The 18,940-nt window shown below is 41.1% G+C and overlaps 1 protein-coding gene across 1 annotated transcript in view; it reads left to right on the top strand.

Moving 5' to 3' along the window:
* Nucleotides 1–11,431, top strand: part of LOC109431560 (protein obstructor-E) — a 51,936-nt gene extending 40,505 nt beyond the window's left edge. Inside the window, exons 2-5 of the mRNA XM_019707793.3 lie at nt 10,452–10,649; nt 10,729–10,935; nt 11,000–11,213; nt 11,279–11,431. Of these exons, the coding sequence (XP_019563338.2) occupies nt 10,452–10,649; nt 10,729–10,935; nt 11,000–11,213; nt 11,279–11,318 (659 nt within the window). The 3' untranslated portion in view covers nt 11,319–11,431. The remainder of the gene's footprint in view (nt 1–10,451; nt 10,650–10,728; nt 10,936–10,999; nt 11,214–11,278) is intronic.
* The last annotated feature ends 7,509 nt before the right edge of the window (nt 11,432–18,940 follow it).

Genomic DNA, 18,940 nt, shown 5'->3' with positions numbered 1-18,940 from the left:
TTTCTAGAGTGAAGGTATCTTTGGAAGAAATCCCGGAAGAATTTACGAGAAAATATAAGGACGAATCCTTGATGGAATCTCTGTATGAATTTCTGCAGGAATCTCTGGTGGTATACCTGCTTGGATCCGTGGAGCAAATTATTGAAAAATTCCTGAATGAATTTATGTAGGTATTCCAAAAAGAATCCTTGGGCTACTGCATGAAGGAATTCGTGGAGATATTTCTGCAGGCGAGATATCTACGTCACTTTGTTTTAAGTGTGTACATGTATGTAAAATATATCCAGGTAACATTTTTAGTTTTATTATGCTTTATAAGCAGTTTTCGTGATAAATTTAATAAAACTGTTTCTGAAGAAAAATATTTAATCGAATCCCTCTGGCAATCGCTATCACAACATCTTTCGACCAAGTGAATCATAGCACAATGGTCCGAATCCACGTTTAAGCAGGAAAAAATCCATGTCTCTGTTATCATCAGTTTTAGGTGTTTGGCGTCTTCAGAGAATTTGTTTGCATTTGTTTGCTGCATCTTAACTCAAATCTGGAATGCAACTTTTGTATTTTAAGTTATATGCGAAAAAGTTCTTCAGCAAAGTTGTAGGCAATGCTATTTTGGGTAACTTTTTCGAATACACCTTTTATCTAGCGCTTAATGTGAACGTAGTAGCTAGCAGGTCAATTTTAAGTTTTGACTTAGGGTAATCCTTCCCCCCCAAAAACGGGTTTGCCATAATAACTTTTGTATTTGATTTTTTTTTCGAAGATGTGAGATTCGAAGCATTTGGAAAGTATTTAGGTACTGACGCATATTTGTTCTGAATATTTCATGTTGCCAGGACAATCGGGCGTAGAACGGCATCATAGTTGCTGAGTATTAGTGACGCCTCTTCCTCCTACTGTGCATGGTTCCCCTGCTTGTACTGTGTTAATCGACCAATCTTGGTCCTCAATGTAGCGATCCGGTTCTCCAAACTGAAACGATTCTCTTCGAGCCAGGTACTTATCCTCGGTCCCAGACGGGGACCTGCCAAAGCCCCAAGCTGCTGGTCTTGAGCCGACGGCTGCTTCCGGAGTGGGCGCTCAAGGCCTCTTTTCTTTACCTGGATATCAGGGTCGTTGAGGTGGTCTTGGAGAATTCCTAGGGGGTTGGTGTGGTGAAGAGGCGGACAATACAAAGTGGAACGGACAATGGAAAACAAGATTTCTAACAAAATTACTTAAATACAACTTCACTGTGGTTCAGAGGGCCATACACAATTTATTGGAGAAATCAAAACTTACAACTTTTGGTATTTAACTTAAAGGGGGGGGGGGGGGGGGGGGGTTTACAATTGGTTCGAGCTCACCGGTACGTTGCGGCCGTTGCTGCTACTGCTGTCGGGTGCTGTGGACGCTGCGGATTTCTGGCATCTTGCTTCTTCACGGTCATCACCTTCTTCTTCAGGCATTTTGGATCTTCTCTTCACGCTTCTTCTTCTTCTTCCTTATGCTCCTTCTACTCATTTTCACTATTCCCACCGTTTTCGTGGGAGCTGTCGGTAAGGCCATATAGTATAGGCCATTGTTCCACGTCCGGGGAGTGGTACACACGCGCGGTTTTCTTCCAGTGATCCATCAAGCGAGCCGGCGCCTTCGTTCAGCGGGACAACCACAGTCTTGACGTAACATCATTATCACCGTTATACTTTGTCCGCTTGACCACTACACTACACTATAGTCTTACACCACGGGCTCGCTTGGTTATTTTGAGCACATAAATGACCACAGTGAGACTAGCGCGGCTAGAACTTACGTTTTAATGCCATGTGGTGCCGAATTATTTCTTAACCGTTTGTGGTGTTGCTCACTGCGATCGGTGCTATTTTAATGCTCGTAATTTTAAGTTTTAATGATGTTTAAGCTGTGGGTTTTCATTTTAAACTGTTAAAATGATTTAATTTGTAAGTTTTAAGTAGTTTTAGGATTTAGTCACTACTCACTTACGGGGAACTTAGGTGGTTAGATGATGTAACGACTAACGCACCTCCCGACAAGACCTTCACTCCTCCGGACTGCCCAAATTCAACCACTTCACCCTTCTTAAGTTCCTTCCTTTTTTCTCTTACTCTTCTCCCGAATGATCCAGGAGTCCCTTCTTTTCTTCAACGAAAAAGGTGACGTGGAACTTGATGTCATCTGAGTGGCAGTCTTCATAACGATGAGTTCCTTACACTCTAAACATACATTGAACAAGTATAAAAGGTGTCTTGTGACTTTAATTTAAATCCCAATTGAGGCTACATGCGAAGCCTTGACAAAACCTAACAGACACTTCTTTTCCTTTTTTTGTAAATAAATAGTCTGGTAATTGTTTATAAATAAATCTGAATAAATATGTAAATAAAGTATCTAATAGTGAATAGTGGCTAAATAAAGGATGTGAATAAATAAATAAATAAATAGAAATAAATAAATAAAGCATCTGAATAATAAACAAATCTACAATCGGAATATGTAAACAGAACGAAATAATCAAATAAATAAATAAATTAATACATGAATGAAAAGACACCTTAAGCTACTAAGTGTAAAATAAACATAACTCAAACACACAACAGTGGAGACCAACATTTATGATACACTTAGACATTTAAATAAATAATATAAAGATACAATATCCAATAAAAAAAAACAATAACAATAACATGCTCTGAACCAACAGCTAGCCTTTCCACCATACAAGACATTGTTACCCAAACGGTTGGTAACAAAACGTCGCATCCACGCGGGTTTTTGTGTGCTGGGGCGTGTGCGACCTTCACCGTCTCCTTGCAGGCGCGTTCGTAATCTCAGCGTCTTGACAACAGCCACCGCAGCTGAATACACCGTAAACTGCAGATCCTCGAGGTTCTGTACGGCCTCCAAGTACTGTGGCAAAATATCCAGGTTTAGGATGCTTACTGAACTTATTAACCGATAGGAATTCCGCAGCTTTGGTATTCGGTGCCGGGACATGGGGTCTGTCCCACGGAACTGCGTAACTGCTGTGGCCATGTGGAGCGCTAGTTCGCCTCGTAGTTGCTGTCGTTGTATATCCGCTGTTGGTCCTGAAGCAGTGGGTGCAGTCGAATCACGACTCTCACTCGCGCTTCCAGCTTGATACACTCCACTTCTGCAGTTGTGAGCATATTATGAGACATAATTGCTTGCTGTCGTGTGTACAGCTTGTTCAAGTCAAGCTAGTTTGCAAAGCGAGGGAATCTCTCGTTGAACATTTCCAGCATCCCTGATCTGCCGGACATGTCCGTCTCCATCCTCGTGCAGACAAAATAGCAGCGAATCACGTACATATTCATCTCCCTCGTCCAAATGATCCGCTGCCGTCGGCCGCCTGCTAACGTGAGTGACTGACGTCGATCAGCCACAGCAACATTGCCAGGTGCAGCATGTCCTTGGCGATTGCTATTGCTGCCGTTTCTGCTCTGCGTTCGTGGTACGGGCTGTGCCCGTTGACTGGAAGGCCGCTCTTGCACCACTTCCTCTTCCAGCCGCTGGTCGCTCGCTCTGTCCCCCGTTCCAGGATCAGTTCCAGTAGGGGCTCCCTCCTTGGGCGATCTCATTCTTCTATTTAGTCTTGCTCGTGTCTCCATTATTGGTGTGCTTTCATTCCCGGAAGCTACGGGTTCTGCATTGGCATTTACTCCAAGTACAGTGCTAAATACATAGCTTGGCTCAAGCGCCGCTGCTCGCCGAGGGTGGTTTTTCATGGACGCCCAGGAGTTATTTTATTTGAGCTCCCACCTACAACAGCAGAATAACCTCTTCGAATGAGTGTTATCAGCTTTTTATCTTTTAATTCCGCCTTCTTCGATGCTTATCCTTTGACAGATATACGTATTTCGACTACCACTTGTAATCTCCCACAGAGTCAGTTATCCCTGAAATCCCCTCGAAACATTTCTAAAAACCTCCCTGAGACTCCCTATTGTCCCTCATAAGATCCCCTACATCACCCATTTGAAATTCTAAAGACTTCCTTTTATTCTCCTCCATAAGCGCCCACCTAGGCGCCATTGCCATAGTTACCATTATTATTACATTTTCATATGTACAACAGTGGTACTAAATAATTCTTCCTCTTGTTATATTCTAGATTTTAAGAAGTTCATATAAATATATGTTTATAGTAAAAGCAACTAATTTTATGACGGTAGTTCCTTGTAGTAGATCTCAATATCTGCTCCTTGGAGTAGTTTGGTTGGTATGGATTATCCCAAAAGAATTTTGGAATAGTTCGTACGAGGGGCACAGATCATAGTTGGATATGAGATGTTGCAGTTAATGGCGCTAATACAGTACGGCTATCAAGGTCTAAACTCCAGGATAGTTTGGACATCCCTGAATGTTCCAACAGTATATAATATTATCTACCAATCTTTAAGTTAGTCCAGTAATCATAGTTAATCATGCAATGTTACAATTTATAACGGATATTACTACCGTAAAATGCATTTGCAAACCTAAAATTCTGAACTCCACGTTAATTTGGACAACCTGGAATATCCTAATAATGTCTTTGTACTGCATTCAAGCTCCTGAGAGTTTACGGACACCAGCATATTATGCAATGTTACTATCTGTTGCCAAAACGAACAAAGTACTCCAGTAAACTTAAAGGGCTTTATTTCAGTTAAGACTTTAGTCAGCTTAGAGCATCCCAAAACATGTAAAAGCGGTGCAATTTGGTAACTCAATAAACACTTCAGTAGTAAAGTTCGGTAGATCAACATATTTTTAAAAGATGGCATCTTTGATGCAGTAGTAGCTAGGACTAATGACTACCTTTGGCCTAACGACTACAGGTTGAACAATACCGAATAACTTCTCTGAAGAAGCTTAAAGGCTAAATTTAACGACACAGAGAAAAAACCTTAATATACTATACTCTAGATTCAGACCGTAGTACATACTTACACTGCGGTTGAATTCCCACAAAGCCCCTCGCAGAAAGCATGATCTACCTGCACTCAATGGGATGATAATTTCCCATGATCCATTTATTTTCGTCCGAAATATCGATGATGATGATGATGGGGAACGGAGATTGCATCATCTCAATCATTGTCTCGTTTCGATCGATCGTGATCGAGCATACCTTTTCCTATACTGGTCGTCATTATGTGGTGCAGTTCAACCGGTTGGCCTTGCACGTGCGCATGTCCTGTATTTGCCCGTCCGTAAGTACCACCGGCGACGTCGATCGATGGCGGCGGCGGCGGCGACGACGAACTCGACCAAGTTCCGAAAAGTGGTCGATAACACTCAAGTTGGTACTAATAGTACAGTGCGCCTTGGTCGTTGCTTTCGATAATTTGTGTCTCCAAGGTGTGGTAGACGCCTTTTTCGAAAGTTGTTTCCTAGATATTGCCCTCTGTCTGTGGCGAGAAAAACACAATATAAAAATAAGGAGGAAAACCAGCTTGGTGGTGATTTTAGCAACGGTTTGGATCTAGTCTAGTGTAGATGAGGCAGTTGGACCTGTATGAACGTCCTGTGGACTGAACGATTTTAGAAATGCGTGCGAGGTCATCGAAAAAAGAAGTGCTGGAACATAATCATGTTAACATCGACATTCGATGTATTGAATATAGCATGTACACAGGTACTTAGTGCACATGGTAAACCTCTTATAGATGATTCAAAAGGAAATTTGTGCCCCAAGGATGTTTTGATTCATCTAACGAGACTTTGACCCACTTAGCTATAATTGATCAATGAGACTTACAGTTCTCACCAAGGAGAAAATGTTCTAAATTCAATTTTTATATATTTTCATATGATTACATCTGATCCAATCACCGTTTGTTTAATTTGCTGTAAGGATGTAAGGAACGCGTTGAATAGCGCCAGTTGATTGGCTATTGCGCTCCTGCGTCGGGAGATACCCGGGTACATGTATAAGACTCTCGGAAGTTACTTCCAGAATCGAGTACTAGTTTACGACACAGAGGTGGGTCGGAAGAGCTTTTACATAACCTCAGGAGTCCTGCAGAGTTCCATTCTGGGTCTGGTGTTATGGAATGGCATGTACGACGAGGTGTTGAGGTTAGAGTTCCCAGTTGGGGTGGAGATCTTCGGCTTTGCTGGCGACATAACGCTGGAAGTCTACGGTGAATCTATCGAAGAAGTGGAGTTGACTACTGCCCATTCGATCAAGGTTATGGATGCGTGAATGAGATCCAGGAAACTGGAGTTGGTTCCCCACAAAACTGAAGTAGTGGTTGTGAACAACCGGAAGTCGGAGCAGCAAGCGGTGATCAGTGTAGGCGATTGCACTATTACGTCGAAGCGCTCCGTCAAACACTTACCTTCGGTAGCCACGTTGATTACGCCTGTAAAAGAGCCTCCACAGCTATAGTGGCACTGTCCCGGATGATGTCCGATAACTCTGCGGTGTACGCCAGTAAGCGCAAGCTTCTGGATAGTGTTGCTACGTCCATACTAAGGCATGGCGGCCCGGCGTGGGGCACTGCGCTAAGGGGAGATTTCTTCACCCTGGCTTAAGCGTTAAACCAGGTTTAACTATATGGGTAAGCCTGGCTTACCAGTTAAGCCGAGGTGAAGAAATCGGCCCTAAGTACCGAAAACTACCGTGATAAGCTAAGTTTCGTGGTGCCAAGTAGAACGCTCAAGTAAAATTCCCTCTTTTTCCGCAAGTAATTTTGACAACTGATTCAGTATGGGGAGAAACGTTACTTTTCCTTACGGAATAATAGCGCGGACATTTTTTCCGCAAGGAAAAGTGACAGCTCCATTTGATTCGCACGGGAGGCGTTATGAGTGTTACACTTTTATCCTTACTTGCCATCTGCAAACCGCTTAAGTAATTTTGAAGCGGGATCATTACTTGACCATTACTTGTCCTATCTTTTTGCACAGTACGTACGAAGTGGAAACTAGCCAATAAGCTGAATAGTACTTATAGGCTGATATGCGTGAGGGTTGCGAGCGCGTACCGTTCGATTAACAGGCCCCATGCGGAAGTAACATTCCACCTGACACAGGTCATTTACGGCAATGGCTGCTTCTGACATGCGGGTTCTCCCGATTTTCCGGTTTATGCTGGTTTAGAAAATACGGCGGAACACGTTTTGTTCGTGTGCCCACGTTTTCGCACAATGCGTGGTCACATGCGGGGAGGCCACAACTCCGGACAATCTTGTCCAGAGGATGTGTAGGAATGAGTTTAGCTGGAATGCTTTTTCAACCGCATTTGAAACACCTCTGTCACGTCGGTTCGTCGGTGCTACTGGATTGAATCCGAGCCCGCGGTTGGATAGGGGTTCTCGGTGAGGGCCGGGGCATATGGAGACCCTACTGTCAGCAACCTTCTGGTGCAGCTGATAGGGCCTGAAGGGCAGAGATACCGTTGCCTTCAGCAGGTCAGATCGGGTTGCACGTAGGCAACAGTTCTTGATGCTTGCAAAACAGTTGGGGGCGGGCGTGGGGTTGGCCCTGCTGGTATATAGAGAGTGGTGAGGACCACACAGGAATCTGGCTAAGCGCCAATATCTTACCGTGGTGGATTCTCCAAAGCGAGTCATCGATGTTCGTACTAGCCCCTCTCTGAAGCAATGCCTTCTTGGTGGTTCCGGAGAGACGAAGGGCTTGGCGACCATGGGAATGTGCTTAGTGGGCCGAGAAGTGAATAAACCTGGCTTTTCCTTTCATTGTAGCAGACGAAAGAACCCACACTATCCGGACCTTCCTGTTCGTGTGTTTGTTGAGCAGATTTTCCCCTATGCTTTAGGAGAAAAAAAAAGGTACCGGTCCTAGGATTGACCCCTGAGGTAACCCCGTGGTGATATTGTAGCTCTTATTTCGTTCCTCATTATGGTGGAGCAGTTCTCTTGGATCTGGCATAGGCTTTCTGGGCCTTCTAAGTACAGTGGCGTTTCGGTTTTATCACTAGTCATTTTAATCACTACTCGCCCAAATTCACGGTTTTCTATTCGATTTTATCACGATTTTCGTTTCGTTTTTATCACAATTGTTCTGAAACATTCCGAAATCAATATAAAACCAATACAGCTTTGCCCAGTCCACCAAAACTGCTAAAAAATGTGAACTACGACTCATACATTTTGCAGCTGAACGATTTTGAATAAAAAATTAACATTTTTTTTCTCGTTTCACTAAATTCACGGTTTCGTTTATATCACGGTAAAATTTTTTTTGATCGTGATAAAACCGAAAAACTACTGTAATTGTTTGTTTATTTGTTCATTTTCGACATTTACACCACACGTCTAACGTGACAATCAGATTCTCCCCAAGAGACACACTGGTTACAGAAGAATCACGGCAACGCAGGATTTTGTTGCATAAAAGTCACTGCGACTTACTTCTAACAAACAAATGCTTGTTTGTTGGAAGTAAGTCTCATTGTATTATGTACAACAAAACCTGCACCGCCGTGACTCTTCTGTGTCAAATGTGTTGCTTGGGTCCCAAGCTTTTTTTGGAGCGCTATCTCGACCATTTAGTTTATTTACTGACCTGATAGCATCCACTGTTGATCTCCTTCCGGGATTTCAAGCTGGTTATCCGAGAGCCCAGAATCATGTGCTCTTTCGTCCGCTTCGACAGCATAATTCACTCCAACAGCTTAAGGAGAAACTTCAGAGAATATAAATATGGCTACCACAATGACCGACATGGACCCCTACTCACGTTTTCAAAAGCACCAATCTTAAAAATTCGGGAACAAATGTGCTCGATTTGGAAAAGCTGCCTCTTTTTGCAAGTGAGCAAAGCCAGGATAAACAAGTGCGGCTTGATTTGATGCTTCGTTCGTCAGATGTGTGCTTCTAAAGCTTGTATGCAAAATGGGATTTCTTGATGTTTCACTTTAACGCCGCTATGCAGTAGACAGATTAATCTGTACACCGACAACGTTTCAGAATGCGCGGAGCCCCGCTATATCCGGGCATTACCAGTGTCCACCCAGACATCCAGTAATCGTATAAGATATGGCATAAGATGATAAAGTGGAGGCCATATGCGTGCATGCCTCTATTTAGGCGCATGTAAAATGTACGCATATCGCCTCCACTTTAACATCTTATGCAACATCTTATACGATCACTGGTTGACTGGGCACCTGGTTGTGCTTGGAAATGACGGGGCTCCGCGCATCCTGTGACCTTGTCGGCGTACAGACTGTCTTCTATGTTTTATCAAGATGATACTTCTTAGACAGTATGAGGATCACCATGATTTCTCCTTGATATTTATATGATGTTGAATCTACTTAATAGATCATGCGGATTGATCATAGTTAACCTCATGATCAGGATTCCGTTGGAGCATTGAAAACTACACCAGGAATTTCTCCATAAATTTCTTTTGAGATTCCTTTCTTATGTAATCTCTTGTAAACCCACCAGAAGTACTTTTAGGTTTACTAAAGGCAAATCCTTTTGGGATTCCTCTAAGTAATCCTGTACGATTCCGCTTGACTATTTTTTGGAGTTCTATGAGTAGGTTTCGTTACCTAAGAGTTCCTGACCTCTGGGATTTCTTCAGGAGTTTTTTTTTTCTGAAATTACCTCCATGTACCATTTTCAATTTCTCCTAGAGTTTTTACGGAGATTTCTTCTGGAGTTACACCAAGAATAGGAATTCCTTTAGGAATTTCTTCAGGATGTTATCCAAAGCATCCTCAGGATTAAAAACTCTTGCAGGAGTTCCTTTTGTTGCTTCTGAAATTTCGCCAGGAGTTTCTCCGATGTTTTCTTCAGGGGTTCTCTCTGATGCTTTTCTTGTGACCCATCAAAAAGTTTTTCTGGGCTTCCAACGTGGATTGCTACTGGGGTTAATCAAAAAATAATTTCTAGTATTCTTCCATAAAATCCTTCTGGGAATCGTCCAGGAGTTTTCCACAAGGTACTTCTGGGATTTTTTAAGGTAGTTTCTTCTAGGATTTCAGCAGGAGATCTTTTTGTGGTTCCTACAGAAGCTCAGTCTGAAGCTCATTCATAACTTCATTCTTAGGCTTCTTCAAGAGTTTCTGCTGGATTCCCTCCAAAATCTTCTTTAGAATTTCTACAGGATTTTCTACTTGGATTTCTTTAAGAGTTCTTCCTAGGAATCCTTCAGGAGTTTCTTCTGGAAATCCTCTAGGACTTCTTTCCGGGGATGATCTAGTAGTTCGTTTCAGGATTCCTCCAGGAGCTCCTTCAGGAAATCATCTTGCAATTGCTTCTGAGAATTCTCCGGAGATCGCATCTGAAAATAATTTAAAAGTTTCTTGTAAGAGCCATTCTGGAGTTCCCAAGATCCTTGAGGAATTGATGTGTCAGTTTCAAAAGAATCAAACAGAGAATTGTCTTTAAAATAGTTTTACAATTAATGCATTACAATTTCACCAATAACATTTCTTTTTATTTGTCTTCATATTCTTGCAGATGCCCAGCAGTTCAAATGCCCTCCCAAGGACGGCCAGTATGAGGATTCCATCCAGTGCGACAAATACTACGAATGCTACGATGGACGTGCCACCGAAAGGTTATGCCCGGATGGTTTAGTGTTCGATCCCACAATCCGGAAAATCAACAAGTGTGATCAACCCTTCAACGTGGACTGCGGAGACCGAGTAGAATTACGTGAGTGCAGATTTTTTTTTCGTCTATCTAATGTGTATGAAAAGTTTTACGCCAACTTTAACTCATAACATCATTTCAGAGCAACCAAGAAGTAATTCGCTGTGCCCACGAAGGAACGGTTTCTTCGCCCATCCAGATCCAGCTGTCTGCAACGTGTTCTACAACTGTATCGAGGGCGAGGCCAACGAAATCACCTGCACTGCTGGTCTGCACTTTGACGAATACAGCGGAACTTGCGTGTGGCCAAACGATGCCGGACGTCAGGGATGCAACCCAGGAGCCAACAGTAATTCAATCGCCACTCTGAACCTCCTTAGTCAGCATTCTAATACTTCTGAATTGTCTTACAGAGCAACTCAAGGACGGATTCACCTGCCCGAAGGAACAGAAGACCGACGAAGCCGGCCAAACCGTGGCTCATCCCAAGTTCGCTCACCCAACTGACTGCCAACGGTTCTACGTTTGCCTGAATGGCGTGGAACCACGTGACTTGGGATGCCAAGCTGGAGAGGTCTACAACGAGGAAACGGAACGTTGCGACGCACCGGAGAATGTTCCTGGATGGTGAGTTCCACTACTGTCATAACCTTTCTGTTAGCCCCATTCTGATGCACGTTTTACTATTTTAGCGAGGACTGGTACAAAGACAGTGATGAGAAGAAACATTAAATAGACTGCTGTGTAGGTAGGAGTAGGTCATCGAGAATTTTCATTTTTGATCATCCATAAGACTACATCAACCGATTTAGTTAAGATAATAAATAATCATTTTTACGTAAATATTCGTAGCTTTTTTGTATTTATGAATATGACAGAACCTTTCTGCTGCAGTGACTAACCACGAACAACCTTTAGCGACCTGTAGGATAGAGCCCTCGGTTAAAAGGTCTACATAATCGTTTTCAATCTTAGACCCTTTCTATATTCGGCCCAACAAGCAGTAGTTTTGACTGTGGATTTTTCTCCTGATAGGTTACAGCTTTCTGATAGTCAAAGTTTCGAAGGCATTGTCAACATCAGAATGTGTTTCCAATGAACCATAAATAAAAGGCTATCGATGCATACAAGTATCCCAGTCAGCTCTACATATAATATCTGAAACAATTAAGAATTCCTTTATGAGAAATGTGAAATATGACAGGAAAATAATCAGAATTGAAGTCAGCATGAGTTGCCAATTGACTACAATGGTGGCTTGAGTTAGTTGAGACAAGAAGTAGAACAGTTTTTGAATTATAGCTTGAAATCGAGTTAGCCAAGGGCTGAAAGTCTCGTTAATAAAGACAATAATAATGATAATGTAATCGAGTTAAACATTGTTTAAAAATTATTGATATCTTGCGTTGAAGTAAACCATTTTCAATTATTTTAGCATTATAATGGACTGAATTTGAGCATGAGCTGAGCATGCATTGGTGACCGTACACTTCGTAGTTGCTACTCCGTGATTGACCTGAGCTAGCGAAATTGCACAGAGAATCAAAGGGCTTAGGGCTTGGGATTTGCCACCATCCTCAATGTACACGTTTCGAGAACTCAAACTTGATTGGGTCAACAACGGCGCTGGCCACGTCCTTACGGTCTACCGGGGAAGGGAAGGAATGTTAGTTCGACAACTGTTACTACTAGAGATTGTATGTACTGCTGGACCCTCCACAGTTGTCACGGGAAGGAGTTTTGTTAGTAGGGAGGGATTTATAGTTGCATAGGTCAAGGATACACTTTGGTAAGCGATGCGATCATTAAAAAGGACTGAATTCGTTAGTATAAACACAGCTTTTGCGTCAGATTGACGAAAGTCGAGTTTTTAGCTTATTGAACAAACTCCTAGAATTAATACAAAATTTCCAAAAAATGTAAAGTTCTTTTTTTTCAATAAGTAAAACCATTTTTATTTAGATGTTTCCGGGTCATTTGGCCGAATGCCGTTTAACCGAACAGTATTGTTTGTTGGTCGTTTGGCCGAATGCCGTTTGGTTGAAATATGAATGAGGGACTCAAGTGATCATGCCACAATTCTCGACATCACTATAACTCGAATGAACAGCCTTATAGAAGCATTTTTTTTTGTAATAAAATATTGGCAGGTTTAGCCTCAACTTGTCCCAGATAGATAAAATTAGAAAAAAATAGCCTATGATCAAAGAAAGGAAATATTTCTGACACATTGGTAGCTAGAATATTGAAATATTGGCAGCTAGAATATCTAAAATTTCCTCTGAATTCTTTTGATAATAATTCGATTCGGCCAAACGGTATTCGGCCAAATGACATTTGGCCAAATGACATCCCACCAAACGACATTCGGCCAAATAGATGGACACATTAACATTGGAAGCAATAACATTGATAATAAAATCTCCCTTTTTGGTTTCAATTACCAAGGATATAATTCTGTCCACAAATTTCGATCATTTTACGGTCTTAAACAAAGTTTTTCGGCTATTTCCTAATCTCTGATCGGGACATAAACCACTGCGGTCAATAGGGTATTGGAATGCTTCGTTATCCTGGCTAATCCCGCAAGTAAACTAAAATGCAAACAAATACGCATAACTGGAGATCGAAAAATGTATACGTCAAACCCAGCTAACACAAAGTCTTATAAGATGTTGAATAGGATGCTAAAGTGGAGGCCATATGCGTACATGCTCCCATTTACCCGCGTGTAAAGTGTCCGTATCCACCTCCACACTGCGGGGGGATGGAGGTGATAGCCGGCCAGTTTGTTTATGCTGCAGAACGCTACAGAAGCGTTGCTACGCCGCATCGGCAACAACATTCTCAACACGGATAACCAATGTTGACATATTTCCATGGCACTCATAAAATGAGTAATGTTCCCCCAGGTTTAAAATTTGCTCGTGCCCCCGCATTTTTGTTAATTATGAATACAATGGTGATTTCTTAACCAAAAGAGATTGCTCTGCCGAAAATATTGCAAAATATTTGCTTAAGTGGGTGTACGAGCTAATTTGCAATCCGTGTAAGTAGGAAACACTCGATGAGTGTCATGGAGTTTGTCCAACTTTAGTGCTGAGAAAGTTAAGCGTGAATGGTTTTTGTGGGGTTGCTACGATGCTAGGGCTGAAAGTTTTTGTTTGTCATCTCACTAGTGAAAAAAATTAAACACAAACTTACCAGCTGTCGTTAGGTTTTCCAATATGGCGGATTGTACAATCTGACATATTGGATTACCTTCCTTTTACTTACCTTGACCCCACCTTCCCACCAGTGGTTTCTATTTTGGGTTTAGGGACTTCAAAAACATATTGATTTTCCACCGTGCGTTGCTAAAAGTGGTCCATACTTTTTATCGGACGTAGTACAAACTAAAACATTAAATATATCTAAACTTTTAATGAATCCTGCATAAAATGGCATAAAGGGTCACAAGACAAGCACACGTAACACTTCTAACATTTCGTCACAGACAAGCAGACGTCTCCGGTCTCCCTCTAGTCATCTCTTGTCGTTTTATTTTTTAAAGAAAATTTAAACCAAATATTCCGTAGTTTGCAAATTGTAGTCACATAATTTTTGCTCCTGCTTGACGTTCGCTCACTACCGCCACCTACTGTGCGTTTTGTGAAATAGCGTGTTTGGCATTGGGTATTATGTTTACATGACGATGATTTTAATAGCAATTTCTTTCAAGTGATACGTTTGCTATTAAAAATCATAGTCGTGGAAACATATTCACCCAACCTAAAAGGACTGAGTTTGGCCAATAGAGTGGCCAACCATAAACTAGGTGACAATAGTGAGCGAATGTAAAACTTGAACAAAAATGCTGCGAACGTCACAGATGGGCAGTTGGCCAACTATTAAATTTTAAATAAACGTGAATCGGTGTACGTGGGAATTGCGTCTTTTTATTTGTGATAGGGTTCTGGAAAACATCTAGTCACGTAAGACAAAGTAAAGTATACATCAATATTCACCGCTTGCTTTATTTATCCACTGCTGTTCATTTTCCACACCACTGCTCAGCTCACTTCACCACAAAATGTAAATAAAGAAAGTGACGTCACACAAACCATCGGAATAGCAACTCAGTGCAAGATTTGAGTGTAAAAATCTTTACATTTCTTTATAACGACCTTTAAAGACGTTCATACCGAAAATCGATAGCGATCGACATCGTTTCATAAAGAAATTTAAATAATAACCAAGTTACTTCGATATCGATTGATAAATATTTTTGACGACACATCGATATTAAAAATAGTGGGTTCTACTTTACCGACCTGTCATAATCATTCAAAAATGATAAAAAAAGCCACCTCACCCACCACCCACTCTTCCTGTTCATGTTTATTATGATTTTTTTGTAATCATTTCCTAAATTGGGAATTGAACTTACATTTATAGGAACTGGGAGATGTTATGTTTATATAGTTACTTACTGAGTCACACGGTATTACAGTGATTATGGGTGGCCAAATGCATTCAAATACCCAACAAATTGCTAGCCTTTAGCAGTTTCCAAAGCCACAACAGAATTATTAAAAAATTTATCCGGCTTTGACGAACTGAATAAACATCATATTGAGAAACCATAATTAATCGAATAAAACATTATTTATTAATCAAATAAAGTTCTGATCTTTCACAGGGTTCCCGAACGGAGTGAGTTTTGCCAGTGAACGGAAATAACGCAACACGGCGGTGGCTTCCTACTGCCAATAAAATGTCCAGAATACCTACCAATACGTATTTCTGCTGATGTTGCTGCCCCGAGGAGCAATCCGGTGAGCTGAGGCCTAATCCGGACCTAGGAAGCATTTTCCAATGAATTTTCGTGCTCGGAGAAATCCAAGGAGTAACCGTCTTGATTTATCCTTGGTTTCATTTTATTTTTTTCTAATTCGAGCAAAACCAAAACATTGCTCCTGTCATATGAGATATCAGAACACCTTTACTCAGCTTCACCCAACGATACCAAACAGAACGGTAAAGGAGTGTCGTGACTAATCTTTGTTCTTCGATATCAATATGCAAAGTTACGTTGATATCGGAAATTGAATATGTTCCGATAAATATTCACGAAGAAAACCAAAGTTCAAGCGACAACATGAAATTTAACGAAATTATGTTACGTTTCGGTAATAGTAGTTTACGCAACAAGGTGCAGAATGACGATTTTTACAGCACGAGTCGTACATTTATCCAACGAGGCTTGCCGAGTTGGATAATTACAACGAGTGTTGTAAAAATCGAGTTCTGCACCGAGTTGTGTACAACATTTTTTGCAAGTTCATAAATTACAGCTTGAGGATAGTTTTTAACAAAACTTTTTTCAGTAAACTGCACACTGATGATCATAGCCATGTTTAAGAAAATCTGATCATAGCAGGTTATACTGTGCAGTTGTCACAATTTTTCAAACCTGCGTCCAGAAAGCATAAATAAGTTGATCAAAACTGAAAATAGTGCTGTAATGGTTCATTACGCAACGCAAATCAGTGCTGTAATGAACCATTACAGCACCGTTTCTTTGGTGTTATTCTTTATATTTTGGTAAAGAACTTTAACGAAATTTGTGAAATGGTTGAATTATGTTTTTATTCCGCCAAATTCGTTTAAATCGCAATTCAAGGTTCAGGATACTGTCTTACTCAGTGTAGGTGATAAAAATGGAAGAGAGATACGGGTTGTAGTAGCCAGAGGTGTCAGCTTATGAGTTGTATATTTTGAGAGTTTGGACAATTTGAAAGTCTTATCATACCGTGTGCGATTATCATTATTTTAGCGTGCACGAATGAATGCTTGTGAACGTGCTCTCGAAACGCTAACGTTAACTTGACACCTTGCGTGCGAGATGTAACAGAAACGTCAATCATGCGTAAGCATGTGCTGGATGGAAATTTAGATGTACTTCAGTTTAGTGAACGTTGTTGTGACGGACGGACGTCCGTGTTGGTTTGTAGTAAAAGTAGTGGAAAAAAAATCGGCTGATGGCGGATCAGCCGAAAAAGAGAGCTCGGATACCACACGGGTTTATCGTTAGGTTTTCTAACACATGTATCCCATATTATACTACTAGGTGAAAACAGTGGGTTGTAGCTAAGCCCTTTCTATAGATTAATGGAGACCACTTTAATGTTATGCCATACATTACCCGTGTGATTGAACGCGGAAATTACAAAGGAGCCCCAGCCGGATAGTACCACATCAACCAGTCAAAATTTATCGACCTTGTCCACGCTACCACTGCTTCTCGGTAGGACAGCTACTGTTGAATTCCTCTCTCCGAAACAACTTTTAGTTTCCTTTATCCGGATCACAAAACAAAAAAAAATACCCCACGATGGGCATGTCACTCTTGTTTCGCGACAATCTTTGCAAATGAAACTGGTTTTAGCATATAGAACTGAAGCCAGAATCACCTTGTATAGTTAGTCGTCAAACTGAAGCTTTTAGCAACGCATTTGCTATTTGTGTGTACTCTACATAGCAGGAAATTGTACGGTTGAGCACAATAGCTTCAAGTTTCAACCCGTCGTCGTCGGTTTACTATCATGGTTCTGGCCGAACGGGTCCATTGTACGTGTTTCCCAAACATCAAGCTTTGGCCCATGTTCGTATTTAAAGGAAATCCGTATATAGATAAAATTTGCGAATGAAAACAATTGAATAACACACAATATCCTAATGTTTGCTGGAATATATTGAGGTGATAAATCCATAATGACATATACATATTGATATTTAGACAAAATTTAGATATACATAAAGAGAAAATAAATCTATGTAAATAATGAAAAAAGAGGAATTAGAATGAAACGAGCTCACCAATTTATCTAGAAACTGACTTTCTTGCAGAACTGGTCTAGCCGCACAAGTTTTTCGTATACCATATTCTCAGGTTCAGCGTCTAAAATCATATATCTATATATATAAAAATGCAGTGGCATACGTGGGACCGCGCATAACTTGCGAACGGGTGATCCGATTTGGGTCGTCTAAGTTTTGTTCGGTTAGTTTTCACCCAAGGAAGGTTTGTGAGGCCTAAAACATGGGAAAATTGAGAGTTTTTGAAAATCGGGTTTTCATACATTTTGAACGGGGACTTGGGCGCTTGGCTCCCTTGAAACGTCAAAAAACGCAGTAGGCAAGACAATGTTTACCGGGTACAGCTAGTTTAAATATATTTAAATACCGACTCTACGGCAGCCTACCCAAGGGAACAAGGAAAAAAGGACCCCTGGGGATGGGAACAGAATATTTAAAAAAAAATGGATAACTGACACTGAGGAAGATTACAAGTGTAGTCGAAATACGCGTATCTGTCAAAGGATAAGCAATTAGGGCGGAATTACAAGGTACGAAACTGATTACCCTCATTCGAAAAATAAATTGGATTGAGTACCTTCTAAGAGAAAACGAGTGGATGAGCAACTAGGTTTTGTGTTGTACAACTCCTCATCACATTGGAAACCACTGGTTTAAAGCGGCATATAGATATTCTGTTTTAAGAATAGACACCAAGTCATAGACACCGAGTCACTATTTATTGCTCAAGTAGTAGCACGCTTTCGTTGAGCATTTTTTTTACCAATTTTAACCTATTAGTCTGTTGGCTAGGCCAAACCAGACAATTCAATCAATTTCGCATGGTTTCAGAACAAACCGGGCGCCACACATCATCGGTCTAAAATATGCACATATATATCACGCATCTATGCCACCACCGTGCGTGCCCTTGAAGCAGGAACAGCTTCGCTCCAAAAAGAAGCAGAAAATTGGTTGCCCAATCCTTGAACTCAATATCCCAGTCGCCGAAACTGATTATGTAACACGGTGTGCATGCGGGTGGACCAAGCGCAGTCAGTTGGCGATGTGGAGGAATGCTCAAATATTGGGGCGCTACCTTAGATGGATTGATTGATTGTAGGGCAGTGCAAAATTATACCATCACTAACTAGGCGTCTGAAGGTTGTTAGTACACAATATTCATTCTATGAGGGTGGTTTGGACGAAATTTAGGCTAAAATGAGGTCATGTTCAAAGCAGGGCGCTGTTCAGACAAAGTTTTCGTTTTCTCAGACTCCATTGCCTCTTTCTACTTTGAAAGATTTTGGGTTCAGAAAAATAGGATCGGAAAACCCCTGGTCCTTTTAGAAATAAGGTAGGTAACTCAAGGAATAAAAAATAATTGAATGAAATACCGGGTAAATTTATTGGCAGAGGGTTAAAATATTAAAAAACATACATGCATACATTTATCTGCTCAATATTTTAAGATCAGACATAATCAACAATAGTACGCCAAAATGCTCGGTCAC

This window comes from Aedes albopictus, chromosome 1 (assembly GCF_035046485.1).
Source record: "Aedes albopictus strain Foshan chromosome 1, AalbF5, whole genome shotgun sequence".
In the NCBI taxonomy this organism is placed as follows: Eukaryota; Metazoa; Arthropoda; class Insecta; order Diptera; family Culicidae; genus Aedes; species Aedes albopictus.
This window is presented reverse-complemented; position numbering and strand designations above follow the sequence as displayed.